This window comes from Patiria miniata, unplaced genomic scaffold (assembly GCF_015706575.1).
Source record: "Patiria miniata isolate m_02_andy unplaced genomic scaffold, ASM1570657v1 HiC_scaffold_18, whole genome shotgun sequence".
Taxonomy (NCBI): Eukaryota; Metazoa; Echinodermata; class Asteroidea; order Valvatida; family Asterinidae; genus Patiria; species Patiria miniata.
Genome location: NW_024037056.1, coordinates 14,053,964 through 14,076,967, shown reverse-complemented (window position 1 = coordinate 14,076,967; position 23,004 = coordinate 14,053,964). Strand labels below are relative to the sequence as shown.

The window sequence follows — 23,004 nt, the reverse complement described above, 5'->3', positions numbered from 1 at the left end:
ACGGGGTATCGTTACGTACAGTACTTGATAAACAAGTGCTTATTTGATGAGAGGCGATATGCACTCTCCGTAAAAGAATCTCGATCGCTTTCTATCCGGTTTGTGACTGTGTCATACACGCGCACGCACCACTGTTTACTAGGCCCATTAGCTAAAACACTTTGCACTACTTCCGGTTCCAAAAGTTCCAATGCTGCTCAGGGTGTAGTGGGCGTGGTTTAAGTTGAAATGACGTCACACTTTAATACCAACCAGATACAGCATGACGTCATCTTTGACGTCATGCATTGCCGTTGCCGTCTTTCATATTTATGCTGGTCCTAGAGAGACAGACGCAGTGCTATCGTATAGGATTATCCAGTAACGTCAATGAATGGCTTGAGTGGAATCTGCGACCAGAAGTAGAAGCTTTTACTGCGGTGGTGTTACGCTCACGCGCTTGCTGCACGCGTTCTTAGAGACGAGGCGCAAGTGCATTTTGGTAATCCTATTGGTCGAAGGAACCGAAAAGAAATTTGAACGCTCCGAGAACAGTTTTACCAGGCTTGCCCGTTCTCGTTTGTCCTTTATCGTACACAGTGATGTCAACATATTTCAACCGACACATTGTTATTGCAATAAACAAACAATATTTGGTTTGCATATTTTTTTTTTAGTGAAAGTTACACTTATGAGACGACAAAATGAGACATGGTTCAGAGTGTTCAGTCATGCATGCTTGACTATCGTTGACGAACTTCAAGATAATTATCTCGATATACATCGTTTGCAGATAATAGATGGCGCGGAGCGTAACGGCTCATTTAACCCCGCGGTCTCGCGCCATTCGCAAAGGGACTCATTGCACGAGATCGAACGACCGAACATCTGCAACAAATTGCAAACGTGAATGTTTAAAGAAACGCCTCGTGGACATTAAACTCATAAACATAATTTATTATGTATAGAAATCTTGTTCCACTTAAGGGCAATATGTGAATACGTTTGCAGAGGTTATTTTTTTTTAATGTGATGGCGTCAGTCAACGTAATCCTGATTATACTGTAAAATAAACCTGTCTTAGGTAGTTACCAGGATCGATTCAACTTTGGAAGTGAAGCTTTTGCAAAGTGCTTTAAAATCCAATCCTCTTTAGCTCGTTCTTAAAAGGGCCAACCAATTTTGAAAATTAACTCGTCATGTTTTTGTACATGAACCCCCATCCATCAAGTAAAAAATTGCAAGAGAAAACGAAATGACAAAAATAAGCATGTTTTATCCCCCGTTCAATCATAAAATTTGAAGAGCACGCTACGTGCATTGTTTGTCTTGTGAATAACTTGCTCTGGGGAAAAGCGCGCAAGTGCGCAATAACGGACGACAATTACGCATGCGCAGTAATGCAATTGCAATCTCCTCACAGTGCAATGTCAGCACATTGGCTATTAAAAACCAGCATCACCTTGTATCCGGCATACTATGCCCATGGGGCCACCAACACCACTAATATTTGAAAGAAAAGCCTACCTTCCTACGGAACTCAACGATTGTACCGATCGAGCTATAAATTCCCATCCCATAATCATCCCGAGAAATGCCAAGTCACGTCTCGAACCGCGACTAGCTACTGACGGCACTGCATTCATCCGTGCGTGTTGCACCCGAGCGACCCCGTATTTACACAACTAATGGATGTGCGTAAAAGCACTCAGCATAACGCAATACTGTCGACCCAAGAGAAAACGGAAGACAAAAAATCTCTCTATTTTCACCACGATCTTTTCAACTTGCCGTACAATACTTGTCCTCCACCGTGCATTATTTATTTTTCTGTTATGGCTTGAGAAGAAGAGATGGAGCAAGCAACGGGAAAGATAAAAGGACAAGTGATCTTGAAGAGTTCCCGGGAGTATGGGTTTTCGCTATCCTGTCATCAATAAAGATGTGATAAACGGCAAACAAAAATCTTGACTATAGCGAAGCAGCGCTAGCTCTAGAAGCACCGCGCACTGCTGTGCTCTGTCGCTACGAGAGTATTGCAAGTATGGGCAGCCTTGCGATAAAAAGCATGTAACCTGCGAACAGTGCTTCATACAACTCGCAGGCGCCACTTCCGCCGAAAATTAGGCTTGCCTTTAAAAGGGTTATCCTACGCGGCTCCCCATACAGGGTGAACCCCCCCCCCCCCAAAAAAAAAATTAATGCAGCCCTGAAACATTTGCCTTTTTTTTCAAAAACGTGATCGGTGAATTTTTATGTTTTGGACATCACATTAAAGCTGAGAGAATTTTCTTTGAAATACTTGAAAAAAATCTTGAAACAGCACATTGGATTGCTGAGAAAATGCCAATTATGTAAAAGAAGTGATATTTTTCATCCGTTCCAATGGCATTACCACAGATAAGGGATTTAGTGTACCTATTTGTGCATGAAATGCATGTAGCGCATTGTGTCCTAACCCTCGCAAACAACACGGTACATAATATGACAAGAGTACAAATTAATTTGATAGAAATACCTTTTATTTTCCACCTGAACAGACACCTTATCCTTTTTAGTCCTATACATTAAACCTTTTCATCATCATAAATATGTCAAAATATTACAGAAACTGCACAAATGAAATACAATTGCACAGTGGGCTTACAAACATGTTTCACTGTTTGAAGCACTTTTGGAACGGATAAGAAAAATCACTTCTTTTGCATAATTGGCATTTTCTCAGCAACCCAATGTGCTGTTTTCATGATTTTTTCAGTATTGGAATGAAAAAGCTCTCAGCTATAATCTGAAACACAAAACATAAAAAAATCACACATCACGTTTTTGAAAAGAGGCAAACGTTTCAGGGTTGCATTTTTCCCGGTCACCCTGTACAATTTACAGATCACAACTCAGTTGCAAAATTTACAAGGTAACTATTTTTTTTTATAGAGAACTAAAATGACAGTCCAACAAGGCAACTTGTGAAACTCAATGCAATTGTTTTGAATAAAATATGATATATTTGCCACACACCATCAATTCCAATTTAAAAGCGAGGTAAAATATCGTTCATCGGAACTTTGATCATAAATGAACTCGTTAGCCACAGCTGACAAAATTTCAAGCGACTTTGACACATAATTTCACCGAAATTGCATTCACACATTAACATGCAAGCACCAGTGCGTCCTTTTCTAAAAGGTGTCGAGCATTTTCCGAGTTTTCAAGCAGAAACAAAAATGACGAAATGAGGCAGTAAAACCCGAAATGTCAGCTTGTTTAAACAAAATAAAATTGCATCATGTTAATATTGATCTTATTTTGCTGAAAACTGCCCGTTGCTTGTTGAAAATCTCCACTCCTCTTTGGTATAGCAGTTCGTCCGCTCGCAGGACGCTTCGGACCTCCGGATCCTGCCTGAGTTCGAGTAGCTGCTCTTCCACGGAAGGATCGCTTGTAGCAGGACTGGTGGGGCTGGTTCTGTTTTGGTCCGGTAGTTTGGATGCGGTGACTGGATTGGCAGTTTTGTTGTAGGACCCCGTGTTGTCGTGGCGTCCTGCGCACAGATCGTGTACGGGAAGCTTCAATGCCTCTTGCGCCATTTGCAGTGATTCGTCGTAGTGGTCTACCAGCATAATGACTGTGAACCAGCGTTCGAGGTTCTTAAGGCAATACTTAAGTAGTGCTTCGTGTTGGGTGTGGTTTAGGGTCAACTCCATGATGAGTTTCTCACGAAACCAACAAGGGGCGCTCCTCAGAGAGTCCCGTTTGTTTAAGAAGTCGTGTGGAACGCCCTCTACGTCGACATTACGCATCCAGCGGGTTTTATCGCTGCAGAACTCGGGCTGGAATAAGAGTTGCCGGAAGAAGAAGCTTCCCTGGTGGAGGGCCCATTCGCGAAGGGACACTTTGTTCGCGACCTGGGCTGAGCAGAGTTGATCCTGCCGTGCGTGCTTGCAGTACGAGTGCGAGGACAGCGTCCGCTCGTACGGGTCACGCAGAACGGTGAAGTACGCGCACGGCTTCCGGTAGCGATCGCAGATGCCGAAGGCGTATCCGCCGAAGTACGTGTTCGGAGAGCTGCGCATCATGAAGCGCCTGCTGCGTATGAAGCGCGCCTCAACGGCCAGCCGTCCCTCGCTGCTCAATACGGGCCCCGTAGTCCGACCCAGATCCGCACCTGCTATGGTAGCCAAGCATCGCTTAGTCGTCGTTCCAGCCGCTTTATTATGATGCAGATACACAAGGACGCTGCTTGAGTCAAACTTTGCCACTTTGTCCTCGTCTGAAGACGACCGTGACAAATTGTCGTAGTTCAAGAAATAGTTTGGAATGAATTTCTGTCGCTCAGGCCACGGGAAGGGTACGACATGTCGCTTGTCCAGCCTCTCTCGGCCACGTGACAGGCTGTGAATGTTGCCGTTTACCCGGGCGGCGCGGTAGAGTGGCCTGACAGGGTTAAAGGGGAACTCCCCCGTGTGAATGACCGGATCCCGATGTGAGGAGGGCGGAGGCGGCCACAGGGCGGCACCACTGTGAACAATAACGACAAAAAATGAAAAGAACTTGTCAGTTTAAAACCCAAGTTGACCATAATGAGAAATTAATTATTAGGCCCTAAACAATAAGATCAAATAACTGCAGCAAAATTTAATGTTTCCACCTCTTGGTCGTCGCAGGAAAAATCCCGCACAAGTCGATATTCTATTGATATCGCAGTCAAAATCTCCTGTGCCAAATCCTTGCGCATTCAGATCCAGACGCGATGTTTTCATTGAATCTGTCTCTTCGAAACTCCTACAGTCGGCCAACCGCTGTTTTTGGTGTATTATACAGTATGTTCCCCAAAAAGTGTCCGTCTGACTATTTTTGAAATAGAAAACCTGAATAATGAAAGTGTAAGCAACCGCACGCTCAGTCGCAAATTAATAAAATAATAACAATCAAATTAATTATACATCAATCTTGAATTTGAAAAGCCTTTAAGTTTTCAGCATGCATTAAAAGGTGTCACTGTTGTGGATACACTCAAAACTACCGTTACCGCGTTCACTAACAATTACTAAATCAAGAGTGGAACACGACATCCGATCGCAGCTAGAAATGTAAACACCGGCAATGTTTATCTCTGTGGAAATAAACCCAGCCATCAAATTTGTACATCTCGCCGATTGTAAATAATCCCCTAAAAAAGAGTAAGCGCATCTTCCGTGGCATTTACATTTCACACACAGATGGATTCGTATCCATCTGTCACAACACGCACATTATGGATTGATTCGCTCAAGAGAACCATGAAAGCTAGACTGGTTTCCACTTTTTCCAGACGGCGGTGGCAAGACGGATTCGATCCCAAAAATAACCATCGCTGAATAAAGATTTTGATTATTGCTCGATATTTTGATGGATAAACCGAGAATAAAAGCCCACATATAATATTTAAACCACAAGTCCCTACTGACAAATTAGGACAAAAAGCCTTCATTTACAAAATGTGGTTGCATTGTCAAACTTAGTACCCAAACAAAGTGCTGTAGTCTTCAATTGTGAAGTTAGCACTCAATTGGAAGAAGAAGAAAAAAAATAGCAAAACCGAAGTAAACTGCTAGGGAAAAGAATTAGTTTACAAATTGCATTTGTCTGAAAGCTATTTTTAGCAAACTTTAAATTTGAGCCACGAGCCTTTGCCAGATTTTGTGGCTGCTGTAAGAGTCTTTTAGCTCTTATCTTAACCGACGTAGGAAGCTTTGCGATTACCATACAGGACCTCTACACGACAGTGTATTTGTGGTTAGAATTCTACCAAGAATTATACCGGTAATTATGTACACGCGTTAGTCATCATGTTGGATGTATCAACGGCAATGCTTTCGAAGTCCGCAAAACCACACCGACGCATCCCCTTTAATGCTTTATCAGCTAGTAACATCGACCCAGAACGGAGAAATGTAAAAAAGAAAAAAAAATGGAAAAAAAGTCGACCTGTTTCTCCGACTGTTCTCAAGCCGTCCCATTGATATTTCAATCAGCGGCTAGAGGACGGTACAACACCTCTTGCCTTCCCGCTCGGAGGATGTAATTCCATCTCATTAGCGTCTTGGCCCTCGGGCGTGAGCAACATTTTCATCCCACTTCCGCGAATGCGAGGATGCGGCGAGACGAGAGGTTTTAACGGCGCAGGCTCGCACGCTCTCGCATCACTCTTATCAGATTGAGATACAGATCTGAAATACATTTTCTCATTCTACTTCGATCCTTTATTTTTTTATATAATGATTATTTTTATTTTCTATCATTACTATTTTTCAATCTCTCTGTATAAACTAGGATGACCCCTCCAGGAAAAGTGTTTATTACACTTTCATAAAGTAAGGAATATTTCACGGAAAATAATGTTAATGGATGGAATTTCACTGTTAGAAAAAAAATTGCACATGACCATTCATGTAGTCAGTCATTTTGGTTAATTATTGCATCCCGAAGGCCGAACTGCGAAAGTTTACAACAAATTGATTATAATTCACATTAAAATAGAACTCATTTAAAATAAATACGATAAAAAAATCATATTCGCATCAACGCAGTGCCTCTCAACTGATTGCCAAAAAGAAAAAAAGAAAGAAAAAAAGAATTATGCTTTGGTTCCCGATTCACAAAATCATTCACCGTGAAGATTTTATAAGAATGATTTGTCTTTCTGATGCTCACATTTGAACTCTTGGTGGCAGCAGAGTCGTTTTTCTCTGAGCATGCGCACTTACTTTTTGTTTTTGTTTTGTTTTTGCTTTTAACAGAACGTAGAAAGATTGAAATAAGAAACTGAAGTGTCTTCCGTGAGTGGACAGCGAAAGCGCTGGAATTGGTCTTTGCATTTGGAGAAACTTTAGGCGCTCGCTGTTTTTGTTTTTGCTGCACGTTCTAGTCTTCTTGTGCCAACATTTCTGCAGGGAAGTGGGTCAGTCCGCACGTGCGTGGCATCAGAGAAAGACGAGCGTGACATCCGTGCTCTGAATTTACAGAGTTTAGGAATTATGTTTCAGGAATATTCACAAATTTCACGGGGGCGATCATTCTCCTTAAGGCATAATTATAAGATTATTTGCTTTTCATGCATAGTATTCGTTTTAACACCGCTCGAAATCCAAAGAAGAATGTTCAAAACCTAATCTATGTTGAAGTTTCAGCTCAGGTGATGTTATGCTTTTCGAGAAACAGTGAAAAACAACGCACAACTTCTTGATCACGAAACACGATTTCGTCTATGTAACTCTTTATATCTAAAAGTCAGTCAAGTGACTAATCGTTGGAAGTCACCTATACATTACATGATTTCTTCTTAATGACAGCAAGCCAGACGGAATAATATCACAGGTTGTTTAGAACCAGTATTCCACGATCCTTAATAAAGTAAGCTTTTTGATGACAATTCGGTTACCTTTGGCATTGATGCAACTGTTCCATATCCAACGATTACCTTTCGACCTTTTCTAGTTCCCTTTTGACAACTACTGTTTTCATTAAGATTTTCCTTCAAATTTCCAAAATGTGTCCACATGCACGCGGTGTTTACTACAAACCTCCCCGCAGATCTGGGGGATAAAAATAAGCGCAATTATTAAAAAGCAATTCGTCTGCAAGAAAAAGCAATAACACGTCAGCCCCGGCAGGGCCTTAACTAGCATGCGCTTGTCAATCCGGCTTCAGATCTGATATCGGAAAATCGTTTATCGGAAGGACAGCACGGCAGATCTAGGCCAAGACTTTTCCTCTATTTCCCCCCACACAGAAAGACAAATATTGTGTCTCCCAATTCTCAAATTATCGACTCCTTCGCTTCTATCTAGCCCCGGAGTAATTCCTCAAAACCCTCCGGATGTTTCCCTTTCCCTCAGAATCTTCTTGATAAATTACAGAAGACGGCTGTTTTTTTTTTCATCTAATAACGTGGAGACGGGGCATGATATATTACGCCAGCTTGCTTTGCCCTCACGGGTAACTCTAGCGCAGTAATAAAATTAGCTTCCCTTAAACGAAACCACCTTAGATGAAATTCCCTGGCAAAATTATTTCACTCTGTACAGCGAATAGTGTCCAGTTCCACACTTAATCAAATTCATCGCGGAAGGGTGTTATTTTTATGCCTTCTACAAGAAACAATTATTTCTGACCCCTGCTGCCATATGATTCTATTATTTGTTTGACCAAAACAACTTGCTGCGATGTTGAGTTGCTTCGATGCCAGTGAGACTGAAATTAGGTTTACGTACAGTGAAACATTTTCAGCACATAACACAATCATACACGTGTGGTTGTTCCCAAAGGGCTTTGAAATGTATAAAAATAGATCAGAAATGGAATGGTTATGTAAATTTTTGCACAGTGGGGGGCCTGCATTTTGCTTAAAGGGAAACATTATAATATTCAGCTTTGGTTTTATAGGCTTTTTAATGCCACGTAAACTGCATGCGAAGAATTTGGACTAGGCTTATTTAATTTTCTAACTTCTATTTTGATTTTGAAGGCAATGTCACTACATTCAACGTCTAGTTCTCCATTGTTCTCCTCGAAATGTTTTTGAATTTTTTACCAAGAGAATAATCTTTGATCAGAGACTAAACAATCAGAGATGAGACTTGAATAGGTTTGCATGGTGGACATGAACAAAGCATGGTGGGTTTTGCGGAACATGAACACCATGTGAATGATCTGTCTTGAGTTGGGTGTGAGTTGTGTGGTTCTGAAAACCATGTTGGTTTAACTCGACGTTTCGAACAGTACGCTCTCTCTGTTCGTCATCAGGATAAACGATCAGAGACTAAGTTCAATACAACAGAAAGCAAAAGAAAAAGACCCATGTTACAATGCTTATTGTTTGACTTTAAGAGGGTGTATCGTTGCAGAAACGTTTCCAGTAGATCGGGCTACAGTTTCCTGCGTAATACTGTGATGTCATTTAGTCTCTACAGCTATACGAAATGAACTTTAGTCTTGCTTTTCTAACCAAACATCCGATTTTTCATTTTGTTATGCACATGAAAGTGTTCATGTGTTTCTTGAATGTTAGACACATTTCTATTAAAGTCATGTAAATAAAACAAAAATTGGAAAATTTGGTTTGTATTTAGCCCAATGTTGGGCAACATACCAGCCGCCGACAATCTTGGCCAAATTCTTCTCAATCATTGGTCAAGTTTGTACCCTTATTAACCAACGATAAGGCCAATTCATAGCACTGTTTAGCAAATAACATTATCCAAAAGTGTTTAGCCTATTTTTGCTTGTTTTACAGTGAATTATTGGAATGATAATGAATAATGTGCGTGATTGATTCTTCATGATGATGTCTATAATCATCATCATTTTCATTCAGAACTCACTTTTAAGGATTCATTTTCACCCTTGTGCCTTTTTGCCGATGTTTTTGTAAATTCAGATCATAAGTGGGGGGGGGGGGGGAATGTTACAAAAAAAACATCAACATGTAGAAGACACTGACTGGCCTGTGTTCACAACCAGCACTTCAGCGGAGGCTTTTTTGTCCATGTAAAGTACAGCGCGTTCGCTATTAATACCAGGCACGCATGAAACTGCACTTAGTGTTCCTTCCGCCGCATCAGCGCGAGTAACCATGACAACCAAGCAGAGGAGATTTACTGATAACGATGGCCAGTTGAGGGGCCTGACCCCGGAGTTATTTTATTTTTTCATTTTCCTAAATTCTCCCTGGATCGCTAGGATTGACGGTGAATCCAAGCTCCGTGTAATTGGGCGGCATGTCAGTGCCTAGCCCGCGGGCCCTAGGGAGAAGACGCGCTCCTCCACCGTTGCTATACGCGCTGGAATTTTTCAAACGACGATCACTCTCGCAAAATTCACGCGGGTGTTTTTCAATCTGTCTTTCTTTATAGAACTGATGCTAGTTATTTAATCGGAAACACTGATTTTTTGTCTGCTTGTGCTTCGTTCCTTTTGAATACAGTGTTGACGTTTTTTTATGCGGGAAAGAAAATATCTAATCAGATTCGGTTGTCTGTTTTCAACTGAAGAACTATTTAAATTATTTGTATCACTTTTTTCGTTTTTACGTTTTTCAATGATGGCACGCGAAGCATGCAATGTTTGCATTTTACAAAGTGGTAAAGCAACACTCGTCCTGTTTTTTTAACGGCACCCCCAGCAAGACAGACGCGAAGCCGATGTCGATTTATAACATGATTTATAACATGGTGCAGATTTTTTTTTCTGAGAGATTCACCATACCATCTTTTACGATGGAAAATGTTACGCTTTGACGTAAACCATGTAATGGATACTTAAGATGATTTATGTTGCAATGGATAATCCTTTTACTGACTCTCGAGTTCACTATTTTATGCTGCAAGGAAGAAATATAACTGTGTCTCATTTCGATACTCCTGTACAGCATTCTTGAATAAAATCCTACAAATTTTTACTTTTTGCCGGGACTGAAACTTGATAGAATACTGTAAGATTTTGTGTTTGTAAATAACGAGGATTTTGATGGTGATTTTTGATCGTTTTCCTGTGCAAATCTATATTCATTCATGCAGGCAAAAAAACAAAACAAAAACGGACATGTTTCACTGTGTTTGAACGGTTAATGATCATTGGTTGGCAGCTGAATTTTGTGGTGTTTGTATTAAAATAGACATAACTTGTGAACAAAGTATGCAAATTACGTGAAATTTTCACAGTTTCTAGTCAATAATATGCATTTTATCCCTAAGTTATTTTTGATAAGTGGAGCGATTGGTATGGAGCGACATATTAAAAGAAAAAGGTTTATCTCATTAGGTCACTTTCTTTTTGACTCACCCTGCATAACTTGCTCTTAGTACAGCCTAAGATTTGGGGGAAAAGACAATAGTTGAGGACAACCTTTAAACAAAATAAATTCATAGTAAAAGTACTGCGTCGAACATAAAAAAGGCATTTCCGTTTTGTTTCTGTTCCGATACAAAGTTGGCAATTTCGTGTCCCATTCGATGGGTTTCACTGATTCCTAATTAAACCAGCACGAAAAAAAATCATAACCTCTCACTGCAGGATCGAAATGTCTGGTTTAATCTTACCCTAGCTCATTCATCCGTCGGATATCCCCACTACCAGCGGACATCCCCTGACCCGCCGCCGTCTCCTGCCGCTCAAGCCCCGCCGAGAACAAGCCGACCGACCCGGTCAGGAGATGGACGCAGCCAAACACCGACACGCAGGCAATCAAGATGACATACTTCTGTCTGCGGCAAAAGGTCGGTAATAAGCCTGACCGCCGGGCAGAGGCCAAAAGTGTCCCGGACTGCCGAGCCATTTTGCCGGTCGGTCGACTCTCTCTGCCCGTTGGAGTTGTTCCTGGTGTTGCATCAAGAACCGACATGCATCAACTGATGCAACTCCCGTTCACTGGCCGGCATTTTATACTTGTAAGTCGAGTCCGTTACAAGTCCATCACATCTAGTCCAATCACAAACCCACTTTCAACTGCAAGGGATGTCACAGTTCATATAAACAGCTTGTGGCTTGACTTGAGACTGAAGAACTTGCGATGGACAAGACTCACAAAAACACCAACTTCTAACGCTCACGAACATCGGATGTTGTGAGCACGTCCCGTCCTCCACGTAGACCCTGACACTCTGAGATAAGATAAACACCGACGTGTACACATCGAGTGTAAGATGCTCTCGCTTGTACCGCCGTTTTTCTATTTTGATTTCTCGCGCTTCATTTTACCCGGGATGTATTCGGCGTCTGGAGATTTCGGTGATGCATGCACGCAACATCTCCTAGGCATGATAATGCATGCATGCACTGCGACTAGACGGGATCGAAAGCCCGCCCTCATTGGCGATAGAGCTTCAACCCAGGAATTCGAATTATATTACAGGCGCGGATCGGGGGGGGGGGGGGGGGGAACTAGCTCCGTCAAAAATATATATATTTTTAATGGAAATTCTTGAAAAATAAAGCGACCCCCCCGCTCTGACACCCAAAGAAATTATACTGGTAATAATGTCCGCCTGTGCACAAAATACGGACAGAGCCATCTTAGTTAGGGGGTATTTGTACACTATTTGTTTTTGAACAGCGCCCCCAATGAAAGTATGGTAAAATTCCCCCCCCCCCCTTGATTTTCGGAGGCCAAGTGTCTGGAGAAAAAAAACCTGTCCACATTTAAGACTGTTTTGCTGATGAAAACCCCCCTCCAAACATTCATGGATCAGCCCCCCTTCAAAAGGTCCTCAATTTCCCAGAAAGACAGACACGATATTTATTGCTCTTTTAAGTACTCGATTTTATTTTCCCCCTTTAAAAAAAAAAAAAAAAGATAATAATATCGCTCAGGAGTATCATTGTTGTTTATTACACAATACTTAGTCTCCAATACTCTGTTTCATGGTTTATGAGTAAGTATCTGCGCTGTGGTGTGTGTAGTCGAGTCTTCTGTGAAGACGTTGTTGATACGCGTAACCCACCGCCGCGAGAGGGCGTTATCACGCGAACCGCTATCATCGGAACCGCCGGTATTTTGTGCTGAGTCAGCTTTAAATTAGTTATTGCACCACGTTGCGTACGTTAATTGAAACTAGGATTGCACAACCAAACTGTACTGATATTGTGCATGGTTTTTCCTATAAAAGGGCCAGATCTTGTCATTTGACATGATTTTTCGGAGCATGTATGGACGCGGTCAGCACTGCACTTCGGAGTTTCGTGTATGTGCACTTTCTCAGAGTCCACTATTCCTGCTCAAGTACGTGCTGAATGTCATCCCATCCGACATTCAGAACCTAAATTTAGCTCTGTGCCTACAACACTGCAGGACTTGACGTCATCTATACGCGCTACCCTGGTTAGTTAGGTCGATGTACATTGTATAAAATAAAGGACAGAACCCCGGCCGGGCGGCGGGCGGAAGCAGATGGACTAACATCTCGACCGAATTTTGCCCGGGTGGCGAGATCGCAATAATATTTTATGAAGTCAATTAAAGTAAAGTCTGGAGTAATTTTTTTCCCCATTTGGATTGGATTAAAGAAAAAAAGCCGATGACGAAGACGAAAAATCGTTCCCCCCCTTCCGTACTATTGTTCGCGGCTTATCGGCTCAGATGAATAATAATAATAAAAACTGTGGAAATACTCTTCATTTTTCAAAAGTTTGTTTCGAGTTTCCCCGAAAAACCAACCCGCTCATTTGCTACTCAGATTTTGTTTTATATTTAAAAAAAATATTATTATTTAATTTTGTTTTTTAAATTATACTACTCGATACATTATGTTCGTCATTGCCTTCCATACGAATATGGAGAGCGCCCTCAACAGGTGTAGAATGACTAGGAGGAACCAGTGTCACCAGTCTAGTAAAAACTTACCCGTAGTAATTAACCGATGAAGCTGATGTATGGTTACAGGTACCATACCAAAATCCGGCCGAGAAGGTTCACGTCACACGTGTGTCCGGTTCACAAAAACGCTGGTAGTACCGTGGTAGAAGTGGCGTAAGTAAGCAATAAATGCCGGTACATTTGGTTGAAAATGTACCATTTTTGGGTTAAATAATATGTTTGGATTGATGTGTTTAACATCTTATTGTACTATAGGAAAGAATGTAGTAGGCGGGATAGTTCTAAGACTAGGGCGAACTTCAACTTGTCATGCTTATCGTGTACAAAGACAAAGTCTACGGACAAAATGATGGAGAGTCTTGGTCGTTTTCTCAAACCCCGGCTTCAGTCTGTATCCGGGTACGGTCACATTGCTAATCTGCATGAATGGAGCTAGCCCCACTAACGCGGAGGAAAGAAGCTGAGCCATCATAGAATACAACTGAATGTAAACGAATTTGTGATTTTTTTTCTGACATTACTTCTCAGTAGGTTGGGAACCTGGCGTGTGGCTAGAGGTACAGCGCAGCAATACCGTGGCCACACTAGTGGGGCTAGAATGAAGCTAGAGACAGAGCCGAAGCCGGGGTATAAAAAACGGCCAAAATGGCAGCCTCCGTCACAACTAAAATGAACCTAACCACCTGACCACTACCGTTAGAATCTTAAATTCTCACAAAAGCCTACAGGGGGTGCATAAGACAGTTTCAAGACTTTTTTTGTAGTGTAATCTGAAAAAGAAATTGCATTCGGGGATCAGAACAGCCAATCAGAGGCACCTGGATTATTTATGCAGAGTACAACATCCAACAGCCGTCGGTCAGTAGTGCATTCTGCATAAGCAATACAGACCATTAACCCAACGGCTGTTGGATGATATATGATGAAAAAACATTCTTTCCCAAAGCAGGCCAACATTTTAGGAAGTATTTGAGGAAGGGATAAATGTATGTTTTTGGAAAGAAACCAGTATTACTTGCGATACTGTAGTAACGTTTTGATATGTGTTCAATTTTAGTTGAGTTTTATCGCATCACAATTGAGCTTGCTGCCTCCCAGGAACTTGTAAGTGAAGATGGCAAGCAACGATGCAGAGGAACAGGTGGAAGTGACTGTGAATGACAACCCAGAAAGCTATGGTAAGGTGACTCAGGAAGAGGTGGGAGGGGGGGGGGTTGGGGGTAGCTGCTGAGGGTGATGGCGGTAATTTTGATGGCGTTTATGGTGATAATGACAAAGGTGATGATTTGGTCAGAATATCACATTGAAATATTAATCAACAGGATCGAGAGACTGAAATAATCCCTTTGTGCTTACGACCGATTTATCTGTTTTCAAAAGATGGATGCGGACATCCAGGAATTTCTTTCATTGCCTTGTCTGGTTCCCAGACCTAAAGGTATTTACTTAAAACTCAATGTTTCTTGAGTCTAGAATGGCACTTCACCGCAACCAATGGAAACTTTTCGTCGTTTGCGAGTTAGCCACGCCCCTTGGACAACCCTATGGAGTTTTTGTACAGATTTTGCGCAGTCTGCGTTCACTTTTATATCATGTAATTGGACAATATTTCACAAGCTGCGTTGACGTGATTCTAACGCAATTCTACCGCGATAGGTCAATTGGTGTGCAAATGGATGTTTTTACTGGCTGAAGTAATCCCGCCAAGACCTGTACATGCACAACTCTTTTTTGATCTTTCAATTGTTTTGGATTATTTCGCGTAATCTCGCAGCACAACTAGAAAATGGGCATGGGGAGATCACCCTGAAACCACAGGAGAAGAGAGACAACCACAATATCTGCTCAGAGAACGTCCGGAAAGTCATCTATGGCTTGATACTCGTCATCGGCATCGCGGTGTCTTGGGTCAGCACCACGCAGTTCTCGAAAAGCACCTACTCCGCCACCTTCAACGCTCCGTTCTTCATGATCTGGTTCACCACGATGTGGACGATCGTCTGCTATCCGGTGTATGTGATTGGCTCGTTTCTGCTGTTCAAGGAGAAGAGAAAAGGCGGGTGGCGTCCGTTATTCAGGTATGTTGCAAGACGAGCTTCAATCCTGTACCAAACGTTGGAAAGATTTCTATACCCCCTCAACAGGTTTTAAACTACATGGTGCTGCAAAAAGAAGGAAACCCACTTTTGACAGCAATTTTCACCTGCTTGATATTTCAAAAATTTAATTTAATGGTATTAAAATATTGATCTTTCAAGTGACGAAACAAATGAGCGCAAATGCCTATTTTGTCTCTGAGATCTGGTAGTTTGAAAATTTCATGTGCCAAACCTGTTTGTCCATGGACAGCTTTATTCCACCCGCTTGACTGAGCTCCAGAGCTTGATTTGAAGACAAGAAAACACTACACTAGACTTACACGTGGACAACAGTGATTTTGGTGACTTGTAAATAAGCATAATTAATGCTATTCTTGCGATTTTTTTAAAGATTTGTTTCACCACGTATGGTTGAAGAGCTATACTTAAGTACATTATAAAAAAAAAAAACCAGTTCAAAAAAGTAAGTTGATGGAGCTCTGTGGTGCAATGGTTACGGTGTTTGACTCACGTGCTGTGGTATGTGGGTTTGAACCCTGACCAGCTGACAGGGAACATCGTGCTTGTGTTCTTGGGCAAGACACTTTACTACGATTGCCTCTCTCCACCAAGGAGTATAAATGGGTACCTGTGAAGGTAGAGACCAGAATGCGCTGATCTGGAGCTGCTGCAAAAACTGGTCTCATGACCTGATGAACAGGGGTAATAATTTTGAAGCGCTTTGAGACCTTTGGTATAAAGCGCTATATAATAAGCATGACATTGTTACATTAATTGTGGTGCATTGCGGTATTAAAGCCAGCAATCAACTGTTCAACTTTAACATTTTGTTTCTTTGATGAATCGGATTTGCAAGTTAAGTTTTGAAATGGAGTCCAAGAAGAAATGTTATGAATATCTTCAGTTTAATTTTGTTCTTTTTTTCGATCTTCAGGGAAGATCAGAAGATATTTGGAGCCAACGGTCTGACGCTTCGAAATTACTTTAAGTACATCGCCCCTTTCTGTGTATGCTGGATGGGCACCAACTACATGTACATCCGAGCCCTCGGTATCATTCACGTGACGGACGTCACTGCTCTCTTCGCGACGAACACTGCCTTTGTCTACATCTGCTCGTGGATCTGGCTGAAGGAGAAATTCATCCTCATCCCAGCGAAGGTAAGAAAGTTTCTCTTCAGAAAGTTCTGCTTGAATGCATTGTCAGGCCCATCACCATCCTTTCTTGTTTCATTTCTTAATAAATCTTGAAAAAAAGTAAGACTGCTGCAAACTGCTTACTGACTGGATGGACCTGAAATATATAAATCTAAAAATTAATGTGGCCTGACGTTGCGAACTTAGCAAGTTCTTCTTCAGAGGCTGTTTTAGCCTCTGAAGAAGAACTTGCTAAATTCGCAACGTCAGGCCACATTAATTTTTAGACTTAATAAATCTTGTTTAAAGAAATATTTTCTTGTCTCTTACCCTACAAAGTCTTTTCTAGAGAATGACATGAGAAAGTTGTTTTGAAAAAAGAACTTGTTTTAATTTTTTTTTAAGAAACGTATTCTAAAAATACACTTTTCACTGAGCTTAAGGGTTGAGGCAGAAAAAAAATCACAACATTTTTTTCTTTGTTTTAAAATGTTGCTCTTCCCCCTAATTTTATTCTAAGTTTCCTTTCATCTTTGAATGTTTCTTGCTTATTTGTCACTGTTCCAATGTCATCTTGCCTTTGAGAAAAACTCTTCTAGGTTTGTAACGTCAAGCCTTTTGACTTTTAGAACAAAAGTACTGATTTGTACAAAATCAAAAAGTGTATATCAACTGACTAGAGAACATCTTCATAGTCAGGTGACAAGTTACAAAAACTATTAAAGATGTACGTAAGCATAAGATGGGTGGGGCTTATGACCGAACTGGGAACCACCCATAAACCAGAAGGAGTATTGAAGCGGATCAATTGTAAGGTGAAAAAGAATTACATTTGTCACCAATCTCTCTGTTTTTTGGTTTCTTATACAGAGTTTTTCCGTCGTGCTAGCCATTGCGGGTACCGTGCTGATGTGTTACGCCGACGGATTTGAAGGTGGTCGCGCAGAGGGAGTAGTGCTGGCTCTTGGATCATCTGTTGGTGCCGCTCTTTACAAGGTACGTTTGACCTGTCTTTTTTTCTCAGTTTGGGGCCAAAAATAACAGGCTCAAAAATTATAAAATGTTCAATAACACATCATGATGAGGGGTTTCGGATATATTTGTGATTTTTGTATTTCCCTTCCGACAGGTGTTGTTTTTCCGTTGTATCGGCAAGGCATCCTACGGTCAAGTCTCTCTCTTCCTATCGCTCCTGGGTCTGTTCGATCTTCTCTTCTTCTGGCCCATCATGCTCACCCTGTACCTGACTAAAGTGGAGACACTGGACTGGGGCAACCTGCCTATGACCTTCCTGTGTGGGAGTGCTACATTGGGATTAGGTAAGACAGTCAGGGTACCAGACTTGAAGTGTGGGTGAAACAGTCAGGGTGCCAGACCTTAGGGTTGGGTAAGAACCTAGACGGGATACCAGACCTTATAAGAGACAATCGATGCACTTTCAGGTATCATACTTTAAATGGATGTCCACAGTAATCCAGCATTTTGAGTCTGTGATCAGACTTTTAAGTAAAACAGTGAGAGCACAAGACTTAAAGGTTTCGTAAAACAGTCAGGGTACCAGACTAAGCTAAAATAGTGAGAGTTCCAGACTAAAGCAGTTCTGACATGAAACTTGGTTAGTCCGAAGACTTTTTTTCACTTTGTCGTTCTTCACTGATTTGTATTTTTGTTTTGTTTTTGCAGTATTCAACTTCCTGGTCAACTTCGGTATAGCCATTACCTTTCCGCTTTTCATCGCCTTGGGAACCTTCGTAGGAATTCCTCTCAATGGAGGTAAGAGCCAAAAAAAAAAACCCTGGAACAGTTTCTCCCAGTATATTAAAAACAAAAAATTGGAAAAAAAACCCCAATTGTCGTATTGACCCATTATTCAAAGTACATCACTTTGCTTTACTTTAATTGATTTGTTAATGCAGTAGAGTTGTCTGAAATATATTGAGCTACCGATATTAGACATTCAAACCAGCCGGCTGTCCCCGGCAAGGCTAGGCGGTCGAGTGGTGAGACGTCTGCACTAGTAAGCAGGAGTTCTCAGGTTCAAGTCCCGAAAGAGCAAACTAGTGAATTGTTTTCTTTGCAGGAGCCCAGACAGCACGGAGTGCATTGCACTTGTAAATTTTCACTGAAGAGTAAAAGCCAATTGTAGAGGACAAAAGAATGAAGTCAAAATTTGGTTTTCCAAATTATTATTATTTTTTTGGCAGTTGTTGATTCGCTCTTCAGAGAAGCATCCTTCGGCGCTTGGAAGATTGTCGGTGGGTCATTGATTCTCATCGGTTTCCTGGTCATGCTGGCTCCGGAATTCATACAGCGGAAGGTGGCATGCTGGAAGGAAGGGCAGTGCCCCTGTGAGAGGCAGAAACTAGACCAAGATGAAGCTGAGGCTGAGGAGAAGGTGGAGCTTAAGGAGGGGGCGGGACAACAGGAGGGCGAAAGTTGGCAGCGACTGAAACAAACTGAGGATGATGACGTTGAACTTTGAGAGAATTTTTTGGAAAGTACAGTACTACATTGCTGTAAGGATTACCCCTAAGTTTAACATTTGGGTACCATGAACACCCCTTGTCCTTCATATTGGACTCTTCCTGCCTGTCAATCAAAGTGTGCATTGACCAATCAGATCACGACTTTTGGTCAGGTGACAATGGTAGCCCTGCCAAACCAAGTCCCAAACACTGTGAGAAATGTATACAAACCAAAGCTGGGCGGGGCTTATGGCCAGAAAGTGGGTGGGGCTTATGGTCCAGAGGTGGGCGGGGTTAATCCGGAACGTTCCATTAGCTAAGAGGTGGGCGGGGCTAATCGGGAACATTCCATTACCCTTTCTGCAGTAAAAACACTGCCATGAACGACTGCCTTAGTAAAGGATCTCTTGTGAACCTCATTGTGTCTGTTTGTTTTACTGCATTCTACTGTAATTTGTATGAAATAATTATGCCTTAAAACAAGAATATAAAGTTTGATGAAGTTGGATATATATATTGAATATGTTTTCTAACAGTTGGAAAGTTGTTACAGTGTTTGTGTTTTTTATTTGGAGCCCTACATTTGTGGCCGCCACATTAATACGTTTTCCCAAAATAGGATATTTAGAACAATGTTTTTGGTAAACGTGCAACATTTTTTGAAAATTGTTGTAGAGTACCTCTCTAGCCTCATAACATTTTATCAACGTGACAGTAGACTTAGATCAACGTGACAGTAGACTTAGATCAATCCTTGATCCACTCACCTTGAACACTCTACCTGCTCTAAATCTGTTGGCCGGGGTTCCTTCGGTTACATTGGCCCCCGCCTTTGGAACAATCTTCCATTCAAGATCCGATTTTCTACCTCAGCTGCTACATTCAAGAAATTGCACAAAACTGAACTGTATCGAGTCTAACTATGTTCCATCTTGACAGCGCCTCGATCTAGTCACTAGGAGTTGTGCGCTATATAAGAACATGTTTGTTGTTATTATTATTATTACCCAACCCGTCCAAGAAATTGACACTTTAAATGTTCATCAGGTTTTGTGTATTCATCAGTTTCCTAGTAAAATGGTTGAAATATCCAATAAAATAATGAATTTTTTTACATTTTATTTCTTCTATTAGTGACATAACTGTCTCGAAATCGAGTTGGAATGTGTTCGAGGGTCCCTGAGGAGTCTTTCCAGGAAGTTTAGAGCAATTTCATTTTTTGACCAAAATTGACAAAAAATGCAAGGGGTTAATAGCCTTACATTTTTTATGAAATTTGGCCAAAAAATGAATTTTGTATTGATATATCTGTCCCTAAATCGGGTTGGAATGTGTTCGAGGGTCCCTTAGGAGTCTTTCCAGGAAGTTTCGAGCAATTTCATTTTTTGGCCAAAATTGACAAAAAATGCAAGGGATTAGCCTTACATTTTTTATGAAATTTTGCCAAAATATTTTTTTTTTTTGTATTGACATATCTGTCCCTAAATCGAGTTGGAATGTGTTGGAGGGTCCCTTAGGAGTCTTTCCAGCAAGTTTCGAGCAATTTCATTTTTTGGCCAAAATTGACAAAAGATGCAAGGGGTCAGCCTTACATTTTTTATGAAATTTGGCCAGAATATGATTTTTTTTTGTATTGACATATCTGTCCCTAAATCGAGTTGGAATGTGTTCGAGGGTCCCTTAGGAGTCTTTCCAGGAAGTTTCGCGCAATTTCATTTTTTGGCCAAAATTGACAAAAAATGCAAGGGGTTAGCCTTACATTTTTTTATGAAATTTGGACAAAATATGAATTTTTGTATTGATATATCTGTCCCTAAATCGAGTTGGAATGTGTTCGAGGGTCCCTTAGGAGTCTTTCCAGGAAGTTTCGCGCAATTTCATTTTTTGGCCAAAATTGACAAAAAATGCAAGGGGTTAGCCTTACATTTTTTATGAAATTTGGCCAAAATATGAATTTTTGTGTATTGATATATCTGTCCCTAAATCGAGTTGGAATGTGTTCGAGGGTCCCTTAGGAGTCTTTCCAGCAAGTTTCGAGCAATTTCATTTTTTGGCCAAAATTGACAAAAAAATGCAAGGGGTTAGCCTTACATTTTTTATGGAAATTGGCCAAAATATTATTTTTTTTGTATTGATATATCTGTCCCTAAATCGAGTTGGAATGTGTTCCAGGGTCCCTTAGGAGTCTTTCCAGGAAGTTTCGAGCAATTTCATTTTTTGACCAAAATTGACAAAAAAATGCAAGGGGTTAGCCTTACATTTTTTATGAAAATTGGCCAAAATATTTTTTTTGTATTGATATATCTGTCCCTAAATCAAGTTGGAATGTGTTGCAGGGTCCTTTAGGAGTCTTTCCATGAAGTTTCGAGCAATTTCATTTTTTGGCCAAAAATGAAAAAAATGCAAGGGGTTAGCCTTACATTTTTTTATGAAAATTGGCCAAAATATTATTTTTTTTGTATTGATATATCTGTCCCTAAATCGAGTTGGAATGTGTTCCAGGGTCCCTTAGGAGTCTTTCCAGGAAGTTTCGAGCAATTTAATTTTTTGGCCAAAATTGAAAAAAATGTAAGGGGTTAGCCTTACATTTTTTATGAAAATTAGCCAAAATATTATTTTTTTTGTATTGATATATCTGTCCCTAAATCGAGTTGGAATGTGTTCCAGGGTCCCTTAGGAGTCTTTCCAGGAAGTTTCGAGCAATTTAATTTTTTGGCCAAAATTGACAAAAAATGCAAGGGGTTAGCCTTACATTTTTTATGAAAATTGGCCAAAATATTATTTTTTTTGTATTGATATATCTGTCCCTAAATCGAGTTGGAATGTGTTCCAGGGTCCCTTAGGAGTCTTTCCAGGAAGTTTCGAGCAATTTCATTTTTTGACCAAAATTGACAAAAAAATGCAAGGGGTTAGCCTTACATTTTTTATGAAAATTGGCCAAAATATTATTTTTTTTGTATTGATATATCTGTCCCTAAATCAAGTTGGAATGTGTTGCAGGTTCCTTTAGGAGTCTTTCCATGAAGTTTCGAGCAATTTCATTTTTTGGCCAAAAATGAAAAAAATGCAAGGGGTTAGCCTTACATTTTTTATGAAAATTGGCCAAAATATTATTTTTTTCGTATTGATATATCTGTCCCTAAATCGAGTTGGAATGTGTTCCAGGGTCCCTTAGGAGTCTTTCCAGGAAGTTTCGAGCAATTTCATTTTTTGGCCAAAAATGAAAAAAATGCAAGGGGTTAGCCTTACATTTTTTATGAAAATTGGCCAAAATATAATTTTTTTCGTATTGATATATCTGTCCCTAAATCGAGTTGGAATGTGTTCCAGGGTCCCTTAGGAGTCTTTCCAGGAAGTTTCGAGCAATTTCATTTTTTGGCCAAAATTAACAAAAAATGCAAGGGGTTAGCCTTACATTTTTTATGAAAATTGGCCAAAATATTATTTTTTTTGTATTGATATATCTGTCCCTAAATCGAGTTGGAATGTGTTCCAGGGTCCCTTAGGAGTCTTTCCATGAAGTTTCGAGCAATTTCATTTTTTGACCAAAATTGACAAAAAAAGCAAGGGGTTAGCCTTACATTTTTTATGAAAATTGGCCAAAATATTATTTTTTTTGTATTGATATATCTGTCCATAAATCAAGTTGGAATGTGTTCCAGGGTCCCTTAGGAGTCTTTCCATGAAGTTTCGAGCAATTTCATTTTTTGGCCAAAATTGAAAAAAATATAAGGGGTTAGCCTTACATTTTGTATGAAAATTGGCCAAAATATTATTTTTTTTGTATTGATATATCTGTCCCTAAATCAAGTTGGAATGTGTTGCAGGGTCCTTTAGGAGTCTTTCCATGAAGTTTCGAGCAATTTCATTTTTTGGCCAAAAATGAAAAAAATGCAAGGGGTTAGCCTTACATTTTTAATGAAAATTGGCCAAAATATATTTTTTTTTGTATTGATATATCTGTCCCTAAATCG

At 40.5% G+C, this 23,004-nt stretch overlaps 2 protein-coding genes across 3 annotated transcripts; one reads left to right on the top strand and one right to left on the bottom strand.

Annotated features, from left to right (window-relative positions):
* Positions 1-2,812: 2,812 nt before the first annotated feature.
* Positions 2,813-11,761, bottom strand: LOC119724741. Its single transcript, XM_038195933.1, has 2 exons — positions 11,058-11,761; positions 2,813-4,497 (listed from the first exon to the last, which is right to left on the bottom strand). Exons 1-2 carry the CDS (start codon positions 11,357-11,359, stop codon positions 3,264-3,266), a joined length of 1,536 nt encoding a protein of 511 aa, XP_038051861.1. The 5' UTR covers positions 11,360-11,761; the 3' UTR covers positions 2,813-3,263.
* Positions 11,762-13,354: 1,593 nt separating this feature from the next.
* LOC119724740 (solute carrier family 35 member F4-like) lies at positions 13,355-20,151 on the top strand. 2 transcript variants are annotated; one of them, XM_038195931.1, is made up of 8 exons: positions 13,355-13,487; positions 14,388-14,508; positions 15,105-15,408; positions 16,364-16,589; positions 17,436-17,561; positions 17,695-17,884; positions 18,249-18,338; positions 18,770-20,151. In XM_038195931.1, exons 2-8 carry the CDS (start codon positions 14,445-14,447, stop codon positions 19,045-19,047), a joined length of 1,278 nt encoding a protein of 425 aa, XP_038051859.1. In that variant the 5' UTR covers positions 13,355-13,487; positions 14,388-14,444; the 3' UTR covers positions 19,048-20,151. The 2 variants fall into 2 exon arrangements, with proteins under 2 accessions (XP_038051859.1, XP_038051858.1); XM_038195930.1 differs by having other exon boundaries at positions 13,356-13,483.
* The last annotated feature ends 2,853 nt before the right edge of the window (positions 20,152-23,004 follow it).